The 24,583-nt window shown below is 39.8% G+C and overlaps 1 protein-coding gene across 3 annotated transcripts in view; it reads left to right on the plus strand.

Moving 5' to 3' along the window:
- hs2st1b (heparan sulfate 2-O-sulfotransferase 1b) overlaps positions 1 to 24,583 on the plus strand; it is an 83,562-nt gene that overhangs the window by 54,898 nt on the left and 4,081 nt on the right. Inside the window, exons 1-5 of one of the 3 annotated variants that reach the window (XM_077198924.1) lie at positions 14,128 to 14,335; positions 19,795 to 20,033; positions 23,221 to 23,306; positions 24,135 to 24,273; positions 24,390 to 24,487. In XM_077198924.1, the coding sequence (XP_077055039.1) occupies positions 19,803 to 20,033; positions 23,221 to 23,306; positions 24,135 to 24,273; positions 24,390 to 24,487 (554 nt within the window). In that variant the 5' untranslated portion in view covers positions 14,128 to 14,335; positions 19,795 to 19,802. Of the gene's footprint in view, positions 1 to 14,127; positions 14,336 to 19,159; positions 19,298 to 19,794; positions 20,034 to 23,220; positions 23,307 to 24,134; positions 24,274 to 24,389; positions 24,488 to 24,583 lie in introns of those variants that run through there. The other 2 variants (XM_077198923.1, XM_077198922.1) reach the window with 2 other exon arrangements.

A 24,583-nucleotide genomic window follows, 5' to 3' on the forward strand; every position in this document is an offset into this window, starting at 1 on the left:
GTCAGGTTTTGATTTTTGTATCTGTTGATATTTGATAGAATCCACAATACCACATATCTGAACATCATGTCCAGGACCTCCAACAGAAAAATATGCCCACAACATTAAAGATCCAACGGTATATTAAATTGTACACATGGGGTACTTTTTATCATTGTTTGCTGCCAAAAAGCTATTTTTTGTTGTTGTTTTGTTTCATCTGACCACAGAACCCTGTGCTGTTTGAAGTTCCAGTCGTGTCTGACACAACATGCTGAATATGAATATGCTGGAGTTAGACATGTGCCGGTATTCGGTAATGCGATAAATCGCGGTAATGAATATGCACGATATTGTTATCGCGGGGACTTCGAAATACCGTGAAAAATAATAGATCCGAATTTAGATTTTTAGAACGCGCATCAGCTTATTTTCCATCAACCGCTTAAAAAACAATGCGTATATGCTGCGCAAAACACATGTGCACTTTGATGTAAACAATCCCCACATCACATGTATAAGCACTGTGTGCATGCAGTGCGCACTCTAGTCTAATGTAAACAATCCTCACATGGAGAAGAAGCACGGCGGAAGGAGGAACGCTGCCGACTATTTATCCCCCGCATGGCTGCCAACTCTCACGCATTCAGCTTGAGACTCACGCAATTGACACTTTCACACGGTCTCGCGCCACACATCCATTTTCTCACCCAGAGAAAAATCGCGGAGCAAAGAGGACACTGACACCGACAGACTAGACAGAGCAGGTTACTTTTGATATGAAAAAAATATCAGCTCTCAGGTTTTATAACGAAATTCAGACAATAAATACTGTTTTGGTGCTTGTAAATGTGACGTGACAGATCGCGCGCCTCAGATCAAGTAAACCGATCATCTGTTACTTTTTATTAAAGATACAGTACAACCCACCGAAAGGTACGTACTTTCGATCAATCAGTGTTTTTCAACCACGGAAAGAGGTCAATAACACTGCAGGAGAACAATTATGTCACAGAACGTTACATTTACCTCAGGAAAGCCATTTAATGTTAGTTGACTATAAGAAAATAGCTATAGAGAGGAGTATTTTGCTAAATATGTGCACTATATTATTTTAATATATATTTACTTGTCATTATATAATTGTTATTATAATGAAAATTACGGCATATTACATTTTTATATTTATATTATTATTATTTTTATATTGTATGCATTATATTTAATTTCTCTCTGTATGTTTACAGCATTATGTGAGATATATTTTTTCTTGAGAAACATTTAAATGCAGGCTATCTACTGTAGCCTACCTAATATTTATCCAAATGAGTCAATATTGAATCAAGATTGAAATTAAATCCAAGAATTTAATTGAAATCATGAAAATTGTGTTAAGCAATAATACAAACAGTAGCCTCAGTAACCATGTAAACACTATAACATGTCACTAAAAAATAAAATTAATGTTTTGACAATCACAATTACACATTGTGATGCAAGTTTTTTTTTAGATACCCCCAATCCGTCTGTTTCTCTTGTGCAATTAAAATATCGTGATAATACCGTATACCGTGATAAAAGCTCAATCAATTAATCGCAGCATGAAATTTTGATACTGGCACATGCCTAGCTGGAGTTTATTTTTGGATGAGCGAGGAGGATTTTTCTTGGAACCCTCCCAAACAACATGTGGGGATGTAAGGGTTGTTTGATTTTTATTATTTATTTTTTTGGTAGGCTTCTGACCCCAAGACTCAACTAATCTTTGCAATTCTCCAACTATGATCCTTGAAGAGTCTTTGGCCACTCAAACTCTCCTCCTCGCCGTGCATTAAGGCAAAATAGACACACGTCCTCTTCCTGGCAGATTCGTAACATCTTTAGTTGATTGGGGATTCTTAATTATTGCCCTGATGGTCATAATGGGGATTTTCAATTCTTGAGCTATTTTCTTACAGCCACTTTCTATTTTGTGATGCTCAATCTTTTGATGCACATCAGAACTATATTCTTTGGTTTTACTCATTGTGATGGATGATTAAGGAAATTTGGCCTTTGTGTTTCCGCATATTTAAACTCATGTGAAACAAGAAGTCATAGCTAGACAATTTCATGTTCCTAGTCACCCTGGTGTGCTAAAAAAAAAGGTAAATATTAAATACTGGGAATATACTTCAGAGATATTTTACTCGTAAAAAATTCTAGGGGTGCCAATAATTGTGGCCAACATGTTTTGGAGAAAAAACATTTATTTCATAATGTGATTTCTCCCCCACTTTCCATTCTTTTACATTAATGAAAGGTTAGATGTTTGCACATTTTCTGAATAAAAGATCAAAAGGATAAACAATGCAGATTTATTTTTTACAGTTATTTTTGATCATATTTACCAAGGGTGACATTAATTCTGACCACAACTATATCTTGAGATCGCTGCAGCTCCATGTACTTTGTGTGAAGCTTAAGGTCACAGTTATATTTTTAATTGCTCTCAGTGCCAAAAATATGCTACATTTTGCCCTTGTGCCCCACAAGGAATCAAAGGTTGTATGGGTAAGGGTCCACATGCCCCTTTTCTTCTTTTTTTTTAGCTAAGCTGAACAGTCATGTCAGAACAGTTTAACACCATTCAACTGACTCTGACCTTCTCTCTCATCCCTCTGATAACTACCTTGTTTCTCTCTTTATGTCAGCTGCAGTGGACGGTCTTTTACAGGGTAGTGGCTGTCATTATGGGTGTCATCTGCAATGTTTATCATCTGTACTTAGGGAATCGTTTTAAAGGCATTGGGCTGTAATGCAAGTGTGGGATTGGTGAGTGCTCTTGAACAGCAGTTTCTTGTTTAATGGGCATTTTAAAGAATTTTGCCAAGGTTTTCAATCACATCTTGATTGGTTGTGAGACCCAGGATCAAATGATGCCATGATGACTACAAAAGATAGGACCATGAAAGACAGAAGTTAAAGCTCACCTTGGGCAAGAGAAAGGGAGCGTGGCGTATAGGCCAAAACTTGGAGGACAAGGACATTTGTTTGAGCCAAACTATTGTTTCAGGCCATTACACTGATTGAATGTCATGGAAATTGAACTGACTTGCAGAGCCAATAATAACAAAAAAATGTATTGTAGGGTTTTGTATTGGGATATGCCGGTCCAATATAGACTTTTTTGTTGGCGAGATAATGTGCGTTACCCATGGTTGTTACTGTCAAGCTCAAAAAGAAAAGGACCAAAAAGCAGCACAGAGGTTAATGCATTATTTTCCAAGTCATCTGAAGCCATTCAATTGCATTATTTGAGGATCAGACAGTATAGTTCACAGAAACCTTCCCTCCGCAACTGTCAAATGTTTCCATTTAGCGTCTTCAAACAGCGTGTCGTGTTCAGTTACGACAGTTAGCATAGTAAAACTTTCTCCGATATGTTCCCATTATTGCATAATCTGAACATAAAGGTCTGGGCTTTTGTTTAAAATTACTACTTTGCTGTAGATTTCCTGAATGGTTTGGTACTCTCTGTCTGATGAGAGCAATGGAGTTGAGAACTGAACAAAACTCATTCACACAATAACTGGAATGATGAAAAAGGCTCAGAAAACTGTCGGACAGCTGTAAAAAACTGTTGCGCACACACAATATATATTCTCTTTGTTCTGTAACTGTTATTAACTGTAACTTCATAAAACAATTCATTTAAGAGAACTAAAAAAAGATTTATTTCTCAATATAACAAGACTATCACAGCAGACAGATGTTTTTAAATAGTTGATCAGTCGCAAACGTTCGCTTTCGTTTTTCATCAAATGGTTTATTTTATCCGCCTTGCTGTAGAATGCTGACTGCTTTAATAAAAACCCACTAATTGGCATATTTGTCCATATTTTTAAAAATGTGCTAAAAAGCTGTTACAGGGCGAGCAAGAACACAAAGAAATTAAGAGAGAGAGAGTAATGAGGACTGTGTTAGTGCTGAGACGGTGAAGTGTCATACAACAAATTTAGAGGTTTAATCAGGAGAGGGTGAGCCGCCTGTCAAAGATATTGGCCCGTGAGACAGGCGAGTGTTTACAGAGCCAGGTGCGCTGAGATAATGTACTGCCTCCCGGCTCCTGTCCTCCATGCTCTTCCTCTATGACAGATGGGTGATAAATATGCTTGTATCTAATTAAATCAGCAGAGGTTATTGGGATCAATCCATCTCACCTGCCCCCTCCTATAGTCCTATCAGCCATTAATCTCAGCTTTGTTTTATGTTCCAAAAATGTCGACACTCCTGCCTGCCTTGAATTGCATCAAGTTGATTACCACTGAGATGCCACCACCTGGCATCCTGTTTTTTGTTTGTTTAAAAGGTAAAAAAATGAGGCTTTGACCTGCGACATGCTTTCTCTATTTAACGATGACTTCCTGCTGCAAAAATACAATTTCCTTAAACAGTTGAGTATGGTTTCTGCTTAAGGGGCTTATTAACAAAATATTTGCAGGGAAAATCTGCATGACATTTCTGCATAATTTGGTCAAATGTATTCTAAACTTTAATCAACAATAGTTGGCAAATACAGTCTTTTTAAAATAACCTAATGATATGTTTATTGTCTTTATTAAACATGCTGCATAAACATACCTTTTCACATATATATTTACATTTACATTTATTCATTTAGCTGACGCTTTTATCCAAAGCGACTTACAATTGCTATGTATGTCAGAGGTCGCACACCTCTGGAGCAACTAGGGGTTAAGTGTCTTGCTCAGGGACACATTGGTGTCTCACAGTGGATCCGAACCCGGGTCTCTCACACCAAAGGCATGTGTCTTATCCACTGTGCCATCACCACCCCATATACATACATTACATATTTTCTCCTTATGGAGGTCAAGGAGTGTCACCTGAAAATAAAAGGAAGGAATCAATTATCAGTTTATTAATTCAAACATATATATATTTTAAATAATTAACTTTTCTAATTGTTTTAAACATTTTTTTTTGTGGGTGTCAATTTTGTTAAATGTAACCTTAAATTTCTGAATTATAATTTTTATTTAATCATTTAAAAATGTATTTATCCAATTGCCCATTCCTTTTTTTCAATTAATTTGCCTGTTGCATTGAAAAAAAGATTCACACGTCCACGATTATTTAGATTTTTTATGTTTTTAAGTCACACTCGAACTGTAATCCTCCATATTTCCTAACACTGTATATTGAGATGATCAAAAAATAGCTGATTTAGTCAAAGTAAAACATGTTAGGGTAGGTTTGTTTTCCAGTTTCAAGCAGGTAATCTTTTCACATGTTTGAATGAGCTTCAAACCCGACGGAGAAACCTATCCTCGCATGTGCAGACGTGTTTTTACACATTTAAAGACTGCTGTCATCGCTCAGAGATGAGAGATCTGCTCTACTGATCACATACCTCTTATTCCAAGCACAGATGAGTGTTCTTCCTGCTGCTCCTGCAGTTGAGATGAACTTCAGTTCTGCCTCGTGAGAATAACAACAAAAGCTAGAATTCCGGCAGATAAACGTCTGATAGCGGCAGCTTTTCAACTTTCGCTACAAATAAAACCAATGACTCCTCTGGAGCTTTTCTTCTGAGGAGAGGCACTGGATTAGGATACTAATAAAGGTACGGAATAGGGCATAGCTGGTCGGGAGATTGAAAAGAAATTCAGTCACTACTAAAGTGAAAGGGTGTGCACACTTATTGGAGACAATAGATCTCTCTTCCTGTCCTCTGCCAAACATGACTGTTTTGACCCCTTCCTTAACTCATAACATGTTCATTCCTTGAAGATTAGATGCAAAGATTATTTGAAGATTAGTTGCTGTTCTGATATATCTGCTCTGTTTGAACATTTTTAGGTTTACCTACAGAATACCCACACAACACTTCTGCCAGTTAATGCCAGATAAGCGCCACCTGCCGGGGATCATGAACTTGACACAATATGAGTTCCCTTTCAGGAACGTCGAGCTGCGTGAAACTAGGGGTGGGTGAAAAAATCGATTCTTAGATGCATCGCGATGCGGACGTGGACGATTCTGAATCGATTCAAAAATGTCAAAAATCGATTTTCAAAAAAATATATATATATATTTTTTTTTAGATATGTAGCCTATTTATAATGACGTAATATTGACGGAACGCAAAAGACGGAACTCTGAAGCGCGGAAGTGCAGTGCCAAGACCGTCTGTCTGTGGCGTGCGCACATAACAGAGACGCGATGGCTGAGCGCGAAATCCAAACACCCTCCTCGTTAAAAGCTGACGTGTGGAAATATTTTGGCTTCTATGAAGTTGAAGGGGGAAAGGATCTGGACAAGAGCCACACTAGTTGTAAGCTTTGTAGAATAAAACTAAAATATTTCGGCAACACGACAAATATGAGAAGCCATATGACACGTTTCCACCCAGAGGAGGAAAAACACTCGGCTGTACCAGAGCCGTTTCTCTCTATGGCTCTGGGCTTTACCGGTGTTCAGACGATTTCTGCTGCCTTGTCGAAAAATGCTACCCAAACGCGAATCGATCACAGATAATGTTGATTCATTCTCTATTGTTTCCATAATGGTGTAAATCTCACAATATTATAACATTGTTTATTTCATTTTAATCAGGGTAAGTGTATGGGGAGCATATTTTGATATTTTAAATGAACTAGCAATTATCACATTTGATATAACAAGTAAAAATTATATTTTTATATGAAATAAAATTATAATAAAATTCGAAGTTAAGAGTACAGTATGATGTACTGTTTTTATTTTTAAAATTGTGTGAAAAGTAAAAATTATCATCAAATATTCATATTTGACCTGTCAAAGTTTCCTACAAGTCTCCACAGCAAGGATGCATAGATTTATGGGCGTGGTAAGCAGAAGAAAAATGAGTCTGCACATGCACCAGTAAGTAGCACATCTCGATGGGTAGCATGAATCGTCAGAACACCTGTTGTTGTTATATTATTAATTTACTACAAGTATGCTGCTTGTTCAGGCACACATTTATTTTCCTGTTGGTTCTTTGCAATGTTAATAAAATATATTGTACGTTAATTCTTTATGGGTCATTACTTTGTACTTTTAAAGCAAAGTATTTATATTCACACACACACACACAAAAGATTCAGATAATCGATAATCGCTTTAGAATCGAATCGCAGGCCTCTGAATCGTAATCGAATCGAATCGTGAGGTGCCTAGAGATTCCCACCCCTACGTGAAACGCTGCGGGAACGCCTCTTGCGTTGTGCGTCATGAAGCACGTATGGAATCAGCCCAATGGCGAGACGGAACGTCATGAGTGACGTCATCGACCAGGAAACTATAAAGCACACCCCTGAACACAATGGCGACAGCTTCTGTTGTCTTCAGCAAGCGCTCTGTGTGTGAATCTGTCCCTGTGTTTTTGTCTGTTCTTAGTGATTGCTAGGCAGGAGTTTTTCACTTAAAAAACTATATATATATTCACATATATCAGTATGACGAGCGAGCAGCAATACAGAAAGTGTGTTCCCCCCTGTACTCGTTTTCTCACGGGTGGGGATACACACGATCTGTGTGTTGTTTGTTTGGGAGTGCAGCATGTCCAGTCAGCTCTCGAGGGGGCTGATTGTGAGCATTGCGAGCGTTTTCCATTAAGAACGCTCCGCTCCCGCCGATCACTCTTCGAGGAGAGTGGTTCGGTTCGCGCTCCCCACGGCTCGGGTCCCGCTTCTGTCGAGGCAGAGCAGCGGCGCCTGTCGTGGGGATCGCAAATGGATCTGTCAGCGGGGTTTGAGACGGGCTCTGCCTTATCTCAGCCTTTACCTGCCAGTTCCAGTGCCTCAGTTCCGGGTGTGGAAGCACGCATTGCGGTTTCTTCCCCCCAGGCTGAGGCACCAATACTGCAGCTATCCAGTTCTGAGGAGCTGGATGTTGTCAGTATTGAGACAGGGGATGTTGAGGACTCGTCACCTCATTCCCCTGAACACGAGGAGCTTATGGAGGTGCTCACTCGTGCTGTGACAAAACTAAGCATTGAGTGGCCAGCTGTTAGGCAGGAATATGTTTCTAAAAGCAAGCTTGACGAACGATTTTTGCCTTCCCGCGTTCAGCCTCCACGGCGGTGCCTTCCGTTTCTTCCCGATCTCCACACCGAGGTGTCGAGGTCGTGGAAGAGACCCGGCTCTTATCGTGTGTTTAGCCCCCAGAGTTCCACATATTGTAATATATCGGGGGCTAAGTTATATGGTTATGGGGCGATGCCCAAGGCGGAGGAGACTCTAGCTAGCCATCTTTCTGCTGAGTCTTCCTCGTCTCTTAAGAAACCAGCTTAACCCACCAAGCCTCTCATAAATACTTCGGCTCTGGTGGGTAAGGCTTATTCGGCGGCTGGTCAGGCTTCGGCGTGTCTGCACACGATGTCAATATTGCTGGCATACCAAGCCGATCTTTTAAAAGATATGAGTGAGAGTGAGGAGGTCAGCACTGACGTGGTTCGAGAACTGCGTCAGGCTGCAGATTTATCTTTGCGTGCCACCAGGGAATCGGCTAAACTAATGGGCCGTTCTATGGCAGCCCTGGTGGCCGCAGAGAGACACTTGTGGCTTAATATGTCTGATATGAAGGATAAAGAGAAATCTTTTCTTTTGGATGCTACACTTTCTCCATCTGGTTTATTCGGTGACGCGGTAAACACGGTCATAGATAAATTTCAGGAAGAAAAGAAAGAAGCTGCAGCTTTCAGCTTTCAAAAATTCCTCCCACTTAAAGTTCATGTCCCAGGGTCTGCTGGGCGAGGGCAGACCAAGCCGTCGACTAGCTCCTCACATAGGGCGCAACAAAGGCAGAGTGTTGCGTCTCGTGGCCCCCCTTCTAAACAGTGGAAACAGACGCGACAGTCTCAGGCGAAGCCTTCTAGTGGTAAGACTGATCTGAGGACAGTCATTATGGCTAGGAAGGCTTCGTCTAAGAAGTCCTGACGCCACTGGTGTCAGGATGCTGAGGGTGGTCCCCACCGTGAGAGGGAGAAATACTTCGGCTCTGGTGGGTAAGGCTTATTCGGCGGCTGGTCAGGCTTCGGCGTGTCTGCACACGATGTCAATATTGCAGGCATACCAAGCCGATCTTTTAAAAGATATGAGTGAGAGTGAGGAGGTCAGCACTGACGTGGTTCGAGAACTGCGTCAGGCTGCAGATTTATCTTTGCGTGCCACCAGGGAATCGGCTAAACTAATGGGCCGTTCTATGGCAGCCCTGGTGGCCGCAGAGAGACACTTGTGGCTTAATATGTCTGATATGAAGGATAAAGAGAAATCTTTTCTTTTGGATGCTACACTTTCTCCATCTGGTTTATTCGGTGACGCGGTAAACACGGTCATAGATAAATTTCAGGAAGAAAAGAAACAAGCTGCAGCTTTCAGCTTTCAAAAATTCCTCCCACTTAAAGTTCATGTCCCAGGGTCTGCTGGGCGAGGGCAGACCAAGCCGTCGACTAGCTCCTCACATAGGGCGCAACAAAGGCAGAGTGTTGCGTCTCGTGGCCCCCCTTCTAAACAGTGGAAACAGACGCGACAGTCTCAGGCGAAGCCTTCTAGTGGTAAGACTGATCTGAGGACAGTCATTATGGCTAGGAAGGCTTCGTCTAAGAAGTCCTGACGCCACTGGTGTCAGGATGCTGAGGGTGGTCCCCACCGTGAGAGGGAGGTGTTCACCGCTTCAGACGGTGCCCGTTCTCTCACGGTGCCCTCAGGGGTCCCTTCTGCCAACCCCGCCTTCGTTTCGGGGCGCAGACGGGCCCAGCGAGCGCTTTCCCGAGGGACGCTCGCCCCCTCTGAGGAGGGGTTTAGAGCAGTCAGACCAGTCGTCCCCTGCCGGTGCGCCGTTACAGGGCGCTGTGTCTCGGCTGCTCAAAATATTCCAGAGGCCAGCCCCGAGAGGCTGGTACCCTTAGTAGATTTTCTGGCAGAGTGGAAAAGTCTTCCAAAAATATCTCAGTGGGTTCTGCATTCGATAGAAAGGGGTTATGCCATTCAGTTCAGATCTCCTCCTCCTCGATTCAACGGGGTCCTGCCCACCGTGGTGGGCCCCGAGCAGGCTCTGGTAATGGAACAAGAGGTGAAAACGCTCCTTCAAAAGGAGGCTATAGAACGGGTTCCTCCTCCCAGCGAGGAGTCAGGTTATTACAGCCGATATTTCATCCTTCCAAAGAAGGATGGGGGGTTGCGTCCAATTTTAGATCTGCGCCTATTAAATTGTGCTGTAGCCAAGCTCAAATTCAAGATGCTTACGCTAAAGCAAATCGTGTCACAAATCAGGTCCGAGGACTGGTTTGTCACGATAGATCTGAAGGACGCATACTTCCACATCTCCATCCTTCCGCAACACAGGAAGTTCCTGAGGTTCGCTTTCGGGGGCGAAGCGTACCAATATCGTGTTCTTCCGTTTGGCCTAGCTTTATCTCCCCGCACGTTCACGAAGTGCATGGACGCAGCGCTAGTCCCGCTGCGGCTCCAGGGCATTCGTATACTGAACTACATAGACGATTGGTTGATTCTCCCTTTGAGCCTATTGAAGAAGTTGCTGATAAGTTTATTACTTCGAAGACTATTTTTCTCCTTGCCGTTTCTTCTCTTAAGAGAATCTGAGATATTCAGGCTCTCTCGGTTGCTCCTTCGTGTTTGGAGTTTTCACCTGGGATGGTGAAGGCTTTTCTCCACCCCAGGCCAGGTTATGTCCCTAAGGTTCCTACCAATGTGGCCAGACCTATAGTTCTGCAGGCCTTCTGTCCTCCTCCTTTTACATCATCTGATCAGGAAAAACTTAATCTGCTCTGACCTGTTCGGGCTTTAGATGCTTACGTCCACAGAGCTGCCCTGTGGAGAAAATCAGAGCAGCTGTTCGTTTGTTTTGGACCACCTAAGAAGGGGTCCCCAGTGTCTAAGCAGAGGATGAGCAAGTGGGTGGTTGAGGCCATCTCACTTGCCTATGAGTCGGTTGGTCAGCCTTCACCTTTGGCTGTCCGAGCTCACTCTACCAGGAGTATGGGGGCTTCCAAAGCCTTATTGTCAGGAGTCTCCCTCCAGGACGTTTGTGATGCGGCAGGCTGGTCCTCACCGCATACTTTCGTCAGGTTTTATGACCTAGACCTCAGCTCCACCCCTGGGGCGCAGGTGCTTTCGGCTGAATTTAATCTTTGATTCACACAGTTGGTCACTTGCTCTTATGGCGACGTGGGTATTAGCGTTCCCACAGCGTTTCACGCAGCTCGACGTTCCTGAAAGGGAACGTCCCGGGTTACGTATGTAACCCTAGTTCCCTGAAGGAACGAGACGCTGCGTGTCGTTGCCATACTCCCTGCATTCCCTTGATCGACTTGCTTCACACTTTTCCAGAAGCTGTCGCCATTGTGTTCAGGGGTGTGCTTTATAGTTTCCTGGTCGATGACGTCACTCGTGACGTTCCGTCTCGCCATTGGGCTGATTCCATACGTGCTTCATGACGCTCAACGCAAGAGGCGTTCCCGCAGCGTTTCACACAGCGTCTCGTTCCTTCAGGGAACTAGGGTTACATACGTAACCCGGGACGTTTTATGGATAAGTGTTCAGGCAGGGTTAGTGGACATGGACGTTATTTTCTTTGTTTGTACTTTAATCGGAAATGAATGCTCAAGTGGCCCTACATAAAGCCACTGAAAGAGTATAGATTTAGTCCCATAAATGCTTGTCTATTCATTCAAACCCTAAAAAAAAGAAAATTATGTTATTATTACCCCCTATCAAATCCATCAGGTTTTTGTTCTGTGAGCACAAAAGAAGAAATTTTGACCATGTTTAAGCTGCTCTTTTCAAAATAAAAAAAGCATTTTGTAGATTGCAGAATAAAGAAAGTGCCACACATTTAGCTTTTTACTTATGCAGATTATATTTAGGCTTCCCAATACATAAAAGTTGTTCATTTGTGAAGATTATCTTGATGAACAAAACATGAATGAATCATATATATATATATATATATATATATATATATATATATATATATATATATACATATATATATCAGGCTTGTGCAAAATTCAGAATTTCAGAATTGGCCTCCATTCAATGCATGAATTGGAATTTAAATTGAATTGACTCCGACCCACAGGAAGTTGAATTTGAATTGGAATTGGAATGACAGGAAGTGGAATTAAATTCATGGCAATTCAAAGAAATTCCTCACAGTCACACATAGGGTGACCACCATCAAACAAACCAAATGTGGGACGATTACTAAGTTTGTGTGGGACATGTTATCAACACTAAAACATAACCTGAAACTGTTATATAATGTCCATTTAACTTAATAAAAACATTTGTATTCTGCATTTCAGCTGATAAAAATACTTTGTTATTTAGTCCCTTCCAGACAACACAATTACATCACCAATGTAACATAACATCTCTTTATTTTACTTGCCATTTAAATTCAACATCACTGAGCAAGGCAGCAGGCATCATGCAGATCACTATTTTTGAAACAGTTCTGACTAAGTCCAACTAAAATCTAACAAAATAAATAATGAACAAATAAAATATAAAACAACATGAAATTAGTTTACTGACAGCCTTATATATTAAGAATATTAAACCAAACACTTTCATATTTTTAGAAAGAAAGTGAATTAAAACAACTACAGCAGGCAATAAGTTGAAAATTCTGTTAAATTAAAATTTTAATTTACCGAATTATCCATTTGTTTTCTGACAGGGAACACATGGAACAAATCACCGCTCAACATTTTGTTTGACAACCTACTAGTGACCGTGTTTACTCATTTCTTTTCAACCATTGGATATGATTTTAAAAACGGCTGTTGTATTTGTACTTCTGACGAAGCGCTGTTAAATATAGGTGAAAAACTACGGCGCAAAAATAATAAATAAAATGCTTTCTTAAAAAGGCAAAAGAACGCATGCACATTTTCTTAATATGATAATTAAAAACAAACAGACTTCTCAATATGCGATGTGGGGGACAAGGGGTGAAAATGCTGTGCGGTACAACACAAAGCGTGACGGGTGGTCACCCTAGTCACACAACAGAAAGAATGTTGAATCTCACATACATTCAGCGTTAGGAAGGTTACTTTGGAAATGTAATTGCTTACTGTTATAAGTTACCCATTATAAATGTGGTTTGGATTATTTTATTTGGATTACTTTATCAATGTAAATCAATTTCCTTTAAATTTGATTAGTAACTAATTAAATTACACATTTTACCTCAGTAATACAACTAAATACAATTACATTCATTTTGTAATTCAATAACATATTTTCATTACAGTTAACTCACTCCTCAACCCTGCATACATTTTGTTCTAATATATATATATATATATATATATATATATATATATATATATAAATGTCCACCTAAAATTGTTTTTTTTTTTTCGTCTAAAGATGTACTAAAGTAATTCTGGGAGTCATGTTTTATCATGTTCTGAGTCATGTTCTATCATGTTCCACAAAATTACAATTACAATAAATCAAACTTAATTATTTGTTCTGTGACTAGAGCTTTTAACATTCATTGCTGGTAGAAAATATTTCCTGTTAATGTAATCTGTACAACTAGTTCAAACTAATATCATTTATAGAATATGTAATGCGATCATATCTGACATATACTGTAAAGCTTCATTGTTAAACACTTCACTTAAAATATCTATATGAGTTTCTTAGAATTTGTTTTGAATTGCAATTCTGCTTCCTTTAATTCAAATTTGAATTGTAATTCTAGATCCTGTTTTTGACATCAATTCAAATTCAATTCAAATTCAAGAATTTAATTGGAATTTAGGAGTCATTCTCAATTCAATTCTGAATTGTGCACAAGTATATGTCATTTTTATTTTCATCAAAGCTTATTTTTTTACAATAATCCAAAAGCCAATGGAGAAAAAAATAAATTGTGTATTTGTTGAGGGAACCAGCATAATGCTGACTTCTGGATTTGTCAAAAAAATAAAATAAAGTGATAACTGGAGCAATCTATAATTTACACTAATGACAGGATCAGCCTTCATCATTTTATTTTAAAAGTACAGTTTGTCTCCCCATCAGATAATGTCACTGATATAGAGATGTGGACAACAGTTGATCATTAGTGGATGAAACGCCTCCAGGAAACCTGCTGAGCCTCCATGAGGGAAAGCCTTCCCAAAACCCCTGCCAATTACACAGCCACCTGTCCTGGTAGCAGGATGCTGCCCTCTACTGTGCAGAACGGAAACCAGGAAGAGTGAGAGATGCGCGTAGAGTTTAATGAGCTCCCATCAGACCTTGTTTTCATTAAAAAAGCAAAAACACCTCAAACAGCTTCACTGGTAATTATGCATCCTCTTCTTAACACCATCAAAGGCTTAATCACCTGGAAAGGTGTTTGTGTGTCAAGAAAGATCGGTTTGTTTTACTAATTAAGACGAGCAATATAAGTGTGCCTGCTATAACAATTCCCTCTGTTCTTCTGCTGGGAGAAGAGCTGAGCTTTTCCCCTCCATCAGATTGATGAAAAGTGTAAGATGCATGAGTGAGAGAAATGCATTCCTGCTGTGATTACGTAAAGAAGCTGGAGGGACTTGGGTCTGTAATGGACCCTATGCTCAATGACACGACTGAGCCGTCTCCATCCCTCTCCATTATGAGCATATTCAGCCTTCTGTTAGTGTTGCAGAGGACAAACACACAGCTCCAGTTTCAGGTGTTATCACTTGCCTATTACACCCGCAACCTTCTGTCTATGATGCCTTTTTCACTAGAGCTGAGCTTTATGCTGAGAACAAATAGCATGACCAGACTTAATGATGCCATTATATTCTTATAATACTGTATATGCTGTTATAATGATTATAAACGTTTGTTTCTTATGTGCGGTATACTATTGCATGGTCAAGGACAAATACAAAATATTAATTATTATTGTTTTTTGGGTAACACTTTTAGCTTCACGTTACATGTACTTAATAATGTACTATTAGTACATAATAAATTACGCCTAAATACTAACCCCAAACCCTAATCCTATATATGTAATTTATAGTAAGTACATGTTGTTAATTATTATTACTCTGTACTTAATTGTATAATTATAACACCTTACAATTAAGTTTAACTTTCATGTAAAATATGATCAATTTTTTTTGTATACTGATTTTACGGAAGTTACTACTTACTATTTTTTTTTTTTAGTGTGCTTAAATATTTCATCAGAAGTGTGTGGACGAGTGCTCTGTCGCACCCGCAACACACATATTTATGTATTGTCATGTTTTCCGTGATGGAATGGCATCCATATTTTTTTTTTATATTGTGGAGTGGTCAAAGTAAATCCGAACTTACACAATCAGTCTTTTTTTTTCATGTTTAATGTTTAATATACATTTATTTATTTTAAACAGTTGTACTTATTTAATACATAGTAATTAAAGGGATACAAATTTAAATTTTGTCAGTAATTACTTAATTACAGTAATTAAGATATTTTTGATGAAATCTGAAAGCTGGATCAGTCCTCCATAGGCTTATAAGGGTTTGAAACTTGCCGGCCCCGAAAAGTTATTAAATGCATCGTTAAAATAGTCCAAGTGACTACAGTGGCTCAATCCTAAGTTTATCAAGCGACAAGAATACTTTTTGTGCGCAAACCAGCGCATATTTATTTATGTACTTGTATATGCACACTACCGTTCAAAAGTTTGATGTCATTAAGATTTTAAAAAATATATATTCTTATAATCAGAAAAAATGCATTAAATTGATCAGTAAATGCATTTAAAATTATACAAAAGATTTCTATTTCAAATAAATGCAGTTCTTTTAAACGTTCAAACTATATATTATTTGTATTGTAATGTTCAGCATTTTTATAATTAGCTGCTTTTAGTGTTATGGCACTGCAGTCTGACTGGTGAGGATGTGTTAGGGGAGCGTTCTAGTTTGAGTGTTTTGTGTCAATCACAGTGTAGACGGCCCTGTTGATTTGAAGAGAGTGTCCTAGTTTTGTCTCGTAGATGTGATGTCAGGCCGAGTGTGGTTAGGGTCCTCAGCGGTGGAGGACGTTTTAAGGGAGTACAGCTGATGCACAGAGGCTTGTTAAGACTTGATCAATATTTTAAGTGGCTTATTTAATGCACTGGTAGGCGTGCACTGTTGAAGACTGATGAGTCTATTAGCAAACTGAGTTTTGCATAATTGCTGTGTGGAAAATGAGTGTTTGATATAGTGCGATGACTGGGGAAAGATTTCATTATGTTTTGCTTGGCTTTTGTTTTGCAGGATTGCTGTGCATTTCCATTACATGGAGCGTAAAATTCCACTCTGTTATTTAGTTTATTTACACTCCAGAAGAAATCATGCTATTTTAATCTTTATCTCGACTCTTAAAATATAAATATTTAAAATATAGTCCACCCAAGAATGGAACGCTGTGGAATGTAAAAAGATATTTAGAAGAATGTTGGGAACCAAACAGCTTTGGTTCTGATTGGTATGGACAACAAATACCATCTAAGTAATTGGGAATTGAAACTGTTTGGTTTCCAATATTCTTCTAAATATTTTTTTCTGTTCCACAGAAGAAGAAAAAAACGGGTTTGGAAAAAAGAGGGTAAGTAAATGTTGACAGAATTTTCATTTTTGGGTGAACTAACCGTTATTTTAACTACACATTGAATGTATTACAATGCACAAAATCACTGGCATGCCCACATTTTCTTTTTGTGTTCTGGTACAGTGATGCATCATATAGTATACAGGTTTAGTTTGTATTTATTTATTAATTTAGGAAATGGTATTGTAAATGGTACTTTAATATTTGGTGTTTCCATCCTGAACTCTCTGGGCTCCATGTGAACCACAGGAGAATTCTTGTTTTGTTGTTGAGTGTTAGTCCCTCATGAGAAACACAGTTACAAATAAAGGTACTTTATTGGCATTGATGGTTCCATAAAAATCCTTTAACATCAATGGAACCTTTCCATTCCACAAAAAGTTCTTAATAGTAGAAAAAGCTTCTTTAGATTTTTAAAATGTACTTCACACTTAAGAAAATAAAATGGTTCTTTTAAGAACTGATCACTGAAAGGTTCTTTTTGGAACCAAAAAGTGGTTCTTCTTGAAAGCACCTCCAGGACACAGAAGAATTGTGAGCTGTGCTCGCTTTATATGGAAGAGGGTGTCCAGCTCAGACCACACAGCCTTTAACAGTTTGGTTAGAAACGACAGATTGATAGGCTAAAATATACAGTAGAACATTGAATCTTATTGGTGACCCACTGTCCTTCATTTGGGACACACATTGAGCTTCATGAGCACTGTGCCTTCCTTCATGCGGCAGGTTTTGAAGAATGGAAACATCTGCAAAACTCAGATGTGTTATAATTGAAAATGTATGTGTGTGTTTGTTTGTTTATTTATTTATGAAAAACATTGCAGTTCCATTTTAAGGAAAGCATATATGCCTAAAAAAAATATCTAGCGATACACTGATGTGGAAATTTTGGCCGATGCAGTTGACTGACAATTATTTGTTTAATTATTCATTTTTATGTTTTTATTTATGTGTGGAGCTGATTTTGAAATAGATTCTATATTCAGGCATTAGATTTTAGAATTTGTAAATTCTTCAACATACATTGTGAGTTGTGGAAAAGTCGCTGGGATCATCATGTGTAGTCTTTAGCGTCAATTGCTGTAACTCCCAGAATTTAACTGAAAACTTATGAAATACGAAAAAGTACATTATCATCAAAAAAAACGTCGTTTTATTAAGGGGGATCTGCAGGCTTTTTCGATCGACGAATCGTGCCTTGAGTTCGGGCCGGGCCTTTCTCATGTTGTTCTGAGACCCCGGCTCGGATATGTTCCCAAGGTTCCTACCACTCCATTTGTAGATCAGGTAGTGAACCTGCAAGCGCTGCCCCCGGAGGAGGCAGACCCAGCCCTTCCTTTTCTCTGTCCCGTCCGCACCCTGCATTGTTACGTGGACAGAACGCAAAGTTTCAGGACCTCAGATCAGCTCTTTGTCTGTTACGGAGGCCAGCAGAAGGGAAAGGCTGTCTCCAAGCGGAGGTTAGCCCACTGGCTAGTGGATGCTATCGTCCGGGCTTATGCTTCCCAGGACGTGCCTTGCCCACCTAGGTTGAGGGCACACTCTACTAGGAGTGTTGCCTCCTCCTGGGCTTTGGCGCAAGGCGCCTCGCTGACAGACATCTGTAGAGCTGCGGGCTGGGCAACACCTAACACGTTCGCTAGATTCTATAGCCTACGTGTTGAACCTGTTTCCTCCCGTGTACTCGCTACGGCCAGTTGTGTGTAGACTGGGTGGCCTACAGTGGTCCCTTCGGCGACCGATTTTCTCCACAATCCAGCTACCCTCCGAGCTAGCATCGTGTCTTTCCCTCGACAGACCATTCTGTCCTCCGTGCTGAGTATGCTCCCACCCTTGGGCTGGGACTACCTCAAGGACTGCCATGTGTTTCACTACCCCATGGGTTAGTACACATGTGTATTCCAGTGCCTCCCTTCGGGCGGGCTTGGGCTTCCGCAGCGTTCCCTCCCACAGGTTGGGCACGCTTTCCCAGTGTTATCCATATCCACTGAGAGAGTCTTGCAGAACAGCAGTGTGATTTCCTAGCTAGCTCCCGCCAAAGACGATAAGAAACTGCCCCGGCGGGTAGCTAAGCTGGGCGCTGGAAGGGGCCAGCACCATGGCGTTTTGTTAGGGATCCCAATTCGTTGGAAACTCCTCCGACGAGACGTAGGAGTTCCCACGAAAGGGAACGTCTCGGTTACGTATGTAACCCTCGTTCCCTGAGTAGGGAACGGAGACGTCTCGTCCCATCGCCATGCTGCTGTACCTTCGCGGAGGACTGGACACCGTCCGGCTCCTCAGCGAAAAGCAAATGTGTATGCGCTTGCTTCCGCTTTATACCCGCACTGGTAGGCGGCGCGCGGAATGTAAATCTTGCATGCCAATGTTTATTGGCATAGTTAGCATAGTCTATAGTTCACTCGAAGGCAGTTGGTCTCCCTAGCGTGATCCCAATTCATTGGAAACTCCTCCGACGAGACGTCTCCGTTCCCTACTCAGGGAACGAGGGTTACATACATAACCGAGACGATTTCTCCTGATGTCTTAATACCAGCAGTGAAGGTATTCTGCTTGAGTGTGTGTATGTACATAAAGAAAAACAAGCTTTGCTGCTGTAACTGCTTGTTTTGTTTTCCCTTCTCACTCCATTATTCAGGCTTTTCATCATGCTGCTGTTTTCTGTCACCTAAATCAACAGGTGGCTGAAGGGCCTGTTGGGAACCTTTACAGATCTCTAGCTGCCCCTGATTTGTAGGGTGTAGTCTCTCTCTCTTGTTTTCCAACTACCTGCAGTGCATTGTAGTATTGCATATCCTTGTTATGTGCTTGCTGTCCTTTGGAATTACCAGTACTTTGGAACTGTAGTCAGTTCTCCATAAAATTAAACTTCGATCATCTTACTTACAGGAGTATTTTAAAATGAGAAAAAAATACACACTGCATCTTTAATGCCACATTTTTATTACAATCGAAGGTCAGATTACCTCAATGTATTTCTAAATGTCAGACACATCATGGCATGATTAAAGTTTGAGATGCTTTTTTGAAATGTGTACAAGGATGACCTGAACAATGCTTTGTTTTTTTACCCTTATGAAGTATGACTGTAGAAATTCTACAATAACATATTTATATTTGTAGGTGTTGTTTGATATAAATAAAAAATAAAGATGAAAATTCTTCTTTCTCCTGCAGAGCGCACCATGGCCAGACACGAGGTTCGAGAGGTGGAGCATAGACAGACCCGGGACAGTCTGCGGGACTCTCCAGCGTTGCCTGAGATTGAGGATCTGGTCATCATCTATAACCGTGTGCCCAAGACTGCCAGCACCTCCTTCACCAATATCGCATACGACCTGTGCGGAAAGAACCGCTTCCATGTTCTCCACATCAACACCACCAAGAACAATCCGGTCATGTCCCTGCAGGACCAGGTAACATGTCCATTACATCAGCTTGAATTACATCAAAATGATTGCCATTTCTGTAAATACTATGAGGTTATTTATCATTTTAATCCAATATTCCTTATCCAAAAATCTTTTCTTTCTTTTTTTTTTTGCAAATCCAGTCATACGAGACAAAAAAAAACATTTTCCCACGTAGCTTGTTTAAGCAGTGCAGGCCGTCTTGATATATATACACTACTGTATATGGACAAAAGTTTTGGCACACCTGACCATTACACTAAGAGGGACTGAATGATATTGCATTCTTTAATATGGAGTTGGTCCCCTCTTTGAAACTCCACTCTTCTGGGAAGGCTGTCCGTGTTTGGACTGTTTCTGTGGGAATTTTTGCCCATTCATGCAGTAGAGCATTTGTGAGGTTAGGCACTGATGTTAGAAGAAAAGGCCTGGCTAGCAATCTCCGTTCCAGTTTATCCCAAAGATGTTCCATTGGGTTGAGGTCAGGGCTCAAGTTCTTCCACACCAAACTCATCCAACCATGCCTTCCCCAAACTGTTCCCACAAAGTTGGAACTTTTCGAAAATGTCTTGGTGGCTGAAGCATTAAGATCTCACCTTCATCCAACCCCTGAAAAACAGACCCATACCATTATATCTCCTCCACCAAACTTTGCAGTTGGCTCAATGCAGTCAGGCAGGTAATGTTCTCCTGGCATCTGCTGAACTCGGACTCGTCCATCAGACTGCCAAACAAAGAAGTGTGATTCGTCACTTCACAAAACAGGTTTCCACTGCTCCAGAGTCCAGTGGCGGCTTGTTTTACGCCACTCCATCCGACGCTTGCCATTGTACTTGGTGATGTGAGCAACATGGCAACCCGTTCCATGAAGTTTCTGTCGCAGAGTTTTTGTGCTGATATTAATCCCAATGGAAGTTCAGAACTGTTCAGCTATTGAATCAGCAGACTGTGTGCGACTTTTATGCACAATGCGGCTCAGCACTCGGTGACCCCGCTCTGTGACTTTACAAGACCCTTCCACCTTATGGCTGAGTTGCTGCGGTTTCTAAACGCTTCCACTTTCCAATAATATCATTTAAATTTGACCTTGGAATATCTAGCAGGGGAAATTTGTTGAACTGATTACAAAGGTGGCATTCTATCACAGTACCACTGAGCTCTTCAGAACGACCCTTTTTTCCCTACAAATGTTTGTAAATGCAGAGTTTATTTTATACACCTGCGGTAATGGGTCTAATTGAAACGCCTGAATTCAATAATTAAGAGGTGTGTCTCAATACTTTTTGTTCATGGCATTTATGTAACTGAATGTGAACGCCACAAATCAACTCAGACCTCTCTAAAAGGAGCCAATGTCCTTTTGTGTTTCTGTTGAGTCCTCTTTTAAGTCCATAAATGAGTTTGGTTAATTTAAAGTGTACTAAATGTGAACCACCCTAAATGTCATTGAGATATTGCGATGTATTTATCAGACTGGAAATGGAAGCTCTAGTCAGGGCATTGCCTTGTGGGATACAGCGATCAAAAATAGAGTAATAACAGAAATATTGTGAAATATAATTGCAATTTAAAATAACTGCTTTCTATATTTTAGAAAGCTATTTATTCCTGTGATGGCAAAGCTGTATTTTCAGAAGTCATTACTCCAGTGTTTGGTGTCACACATTCCTTCTGAAATAATTATAATATGCTGAATTTGTGCTAAATTTTATTATTATTATTATTATTTTTTTTTTTTTTTTTATTGTTATTATTATCATCAATGTTGAAAACAGTTGAGCTGCTTAAAATATTTGTGGAAATTGTGATACTTTTTTCCAGGATTACGTGATGAATAGAAAGTTCAAAAGAACAGCATATTTACATTATTTTAAATATATATATATATATATATATATATATATATATATATATATTGCAGCAATGAAAAAGTCTTTGCTGTCACTTTTGATCAGATGAATGCATACTTGCTGAATAAAAGTATTCATTTCTTCAAATATTAAAGGTCTGTAAGATTTGTTTTTAAAGTAGTTTTTACATGTAACCTAAATTTATTAATTATAGGTTTAAATTTTGTCAGCTAACAAAAAATAATAATACATTTTAAGTATACTCACAGGTGATTAGAGTTGTAAAAAATGGCATTCATTTTTAAATATGCTTACAAGATATTAAAATAGCCAGACAATGTCTGTGAATATGCCAGCTGTTAGGCACATTTGACAGACACACCTGTGCATTTTGGAGTGAGTGCAGAGGTCTAGGACATTTGTACTTATGAGATTGTGATGATCTTTTGCTCAATTCTCTGACACTCTGACAGGCCAGGTGATGTCAGCTCAGTGGCCCTGTGTTTCTGTCGTACAGTTTCTCTAACAAGCCTTCTCATCTCTGGCTCCATCTTCATTATTCATAGCCTACTGTCTATATCCACACTGCTGTTGTGCCTTTGTGTGACAAGAAGCGTTGAACAAGCTGAACTCAGAGATAAAAAGAACAAGGGGGGAAAAGAATGAAGCGCTGATTTTGTTGACAGCAGCAAAGAAATACAATTCTCTATTCATCATATTTATTGTTACATAGAGGAACGTGTTGTCAGCTAACGGAAATCAATCCCGGGTTTTGACGAATGCACCTGTTTTATTTGCAGGGTTGAAAGTGTTGCCCTCAACAAAAAGCATTCCCGCATCATTTTGACCTCACGCACGTCAACGTTATTCAACTCAGCGTGTGGCTGTGTCGGACTGCGATCGTGAGCATACGTTTGAATTTGTATTCATGTCATCTTGCCATCTGCAAAATAAAATGCCTTGGAGCATAGGGGAGGGAAGGTGTTATTTGTGGGCAATTCTGCCAAGGTAATATCTAGCCTAGCTTTCAACAAAGTCTGTCGACGGGTCAGGAGGTACAACCTTCCCCCTTCCAGGAGAGTTTAAGCTGCGGGACTATGGGGAGGTTGTTTGGAGAAAACATTGCTGAAATGTGTTATGTCTGGTTTGTATTAAGTAGTCACTTGGCTGGTTTGTTCAGCAGACTGTGACAGATGCAGTACGTCAGTGCGAGATTGTTATTTGAGATTTGGATATCGTTGATGCTTGAATGATGGAGGCATATCACACATGCATTAAAATAAATTAAGTGGTTTATAAACTGTGCACAGGGACAAATCGAATATGTTATCTTGTGGTTACAGATGAGGTTTGTAAGGAACGTGACATCCTGGCGAGAAATGAAACCAGGTTTCTACCACGGCCATGTCGCCTACTTGGACTTCACAAAGTGAGTTTTTTGCTGGATTCATATGAAACCATCACAACAATTACTGTAAGCAATTGCCTTAGTAAATTAATTGTTGTCTGTTCCTGAATAAGAGAGGTCCACCAGACAGCTACATAATTGACTGTTGTGAGAAGAGAAGATACATTTAGGTGCTTCTGCACTCTAGTGGTTAAAAATGGAACAAGCCTTTATTTTGGAACTTGCTTATCAATGGAATGAAAGTTTGAAACTGAATATTAGATTTTATATGTGTGGAGTTTGTGCTGCTGTCATGAAAGGAAAATAAATATGTATAAAAAATTAAGAAATTCTTAAATTTATATTATTATTGTTAGTAGTAGTAGTATTTTTAGTTCACTGCTGGTTGAACTGGTTGGAACTTTTTATAGATATTTACCCGGTTTCACAAAACAGGCTTAAGCCTAGTCTCAGACTAAAATGCATGTTAGAGCTGTCTTAACTGAAAGCAACTTGCACTGACAAATCTTAAAATATGTCAGTCCCATTGGTTTGTCTCATGATTCACACTAGTAAATTTTTTTTTTTTTTTTCAGCTACTTAAATGGGGTCTTGTCACAGTGGGGACCTAAATTGAGGTCCCCATGAGGAAACAAACTTATAAATCTTTTTTTTTTTTTTTTTTTTTTTTTTGCGAATGTAAAAATGCTGAAAGTTTTGTGATGGTAAGGTTTAAATGTAGGGTTAGTGTAAAGTATAGAATATATACTTTGTACAGTATAAAACCGTTATGTCTATGGAGAGTCCCCACAAAGATTAAAAAAAAGACATCTGAGTGTGTGTATCATATATATATTTTTTCCCAAATAGGTTTGGGATAAAGGGGAAGCCGGTTTACATCAACATCGTACGGGACCCCATCGAGAGGTTGGTGTCTTACTACTATTTTCTCCGATTTGGAGATGATTATCGTCCAGGTCTCAGACGGAGAAAGCAGGGCGACAAAAAGGTATTGTATTTGAAGGATTTTATCTCTTAATATTTGATAATGCCTCCATTATGAAAAGTAACATTTCATGTTCTCACCATACGAATGCTGAGATGCAATGTCTGACTGTGTTTCAGACGTTTGATGAGTGCGTGTCGTCAGGAGGTTCTGATTGCACTCCTGAGAAGCTTTGGTTACAGATCCCGTTCTTCTGTGGTCATTACTCAGAGTGCTGGTGGGTAATATGAGCAGTCTGCAGCCTGTTACTCTGCTTTTCATTTAATGCTCTTTCCAATTACATTAATTGATTGAATCACCCATTACTGATTTG

The sequence above is a fragment of the Siphateles boraxobius genome, unplaced genomic scaffold, assembly GCF_051911475.1.
Source record: "Siphateles boraxobius isolate OS27281-9 unplaced genomic scaffold, OSU_SipBor_1 41, whole genome shotgun sequence".
Lineage (NCBI taxonomy): Eukaryota > Metazoa > Chordata > Actinopteri > Cypriniformes > Leuciscidae > Siphateles > Siphateles boraxobius.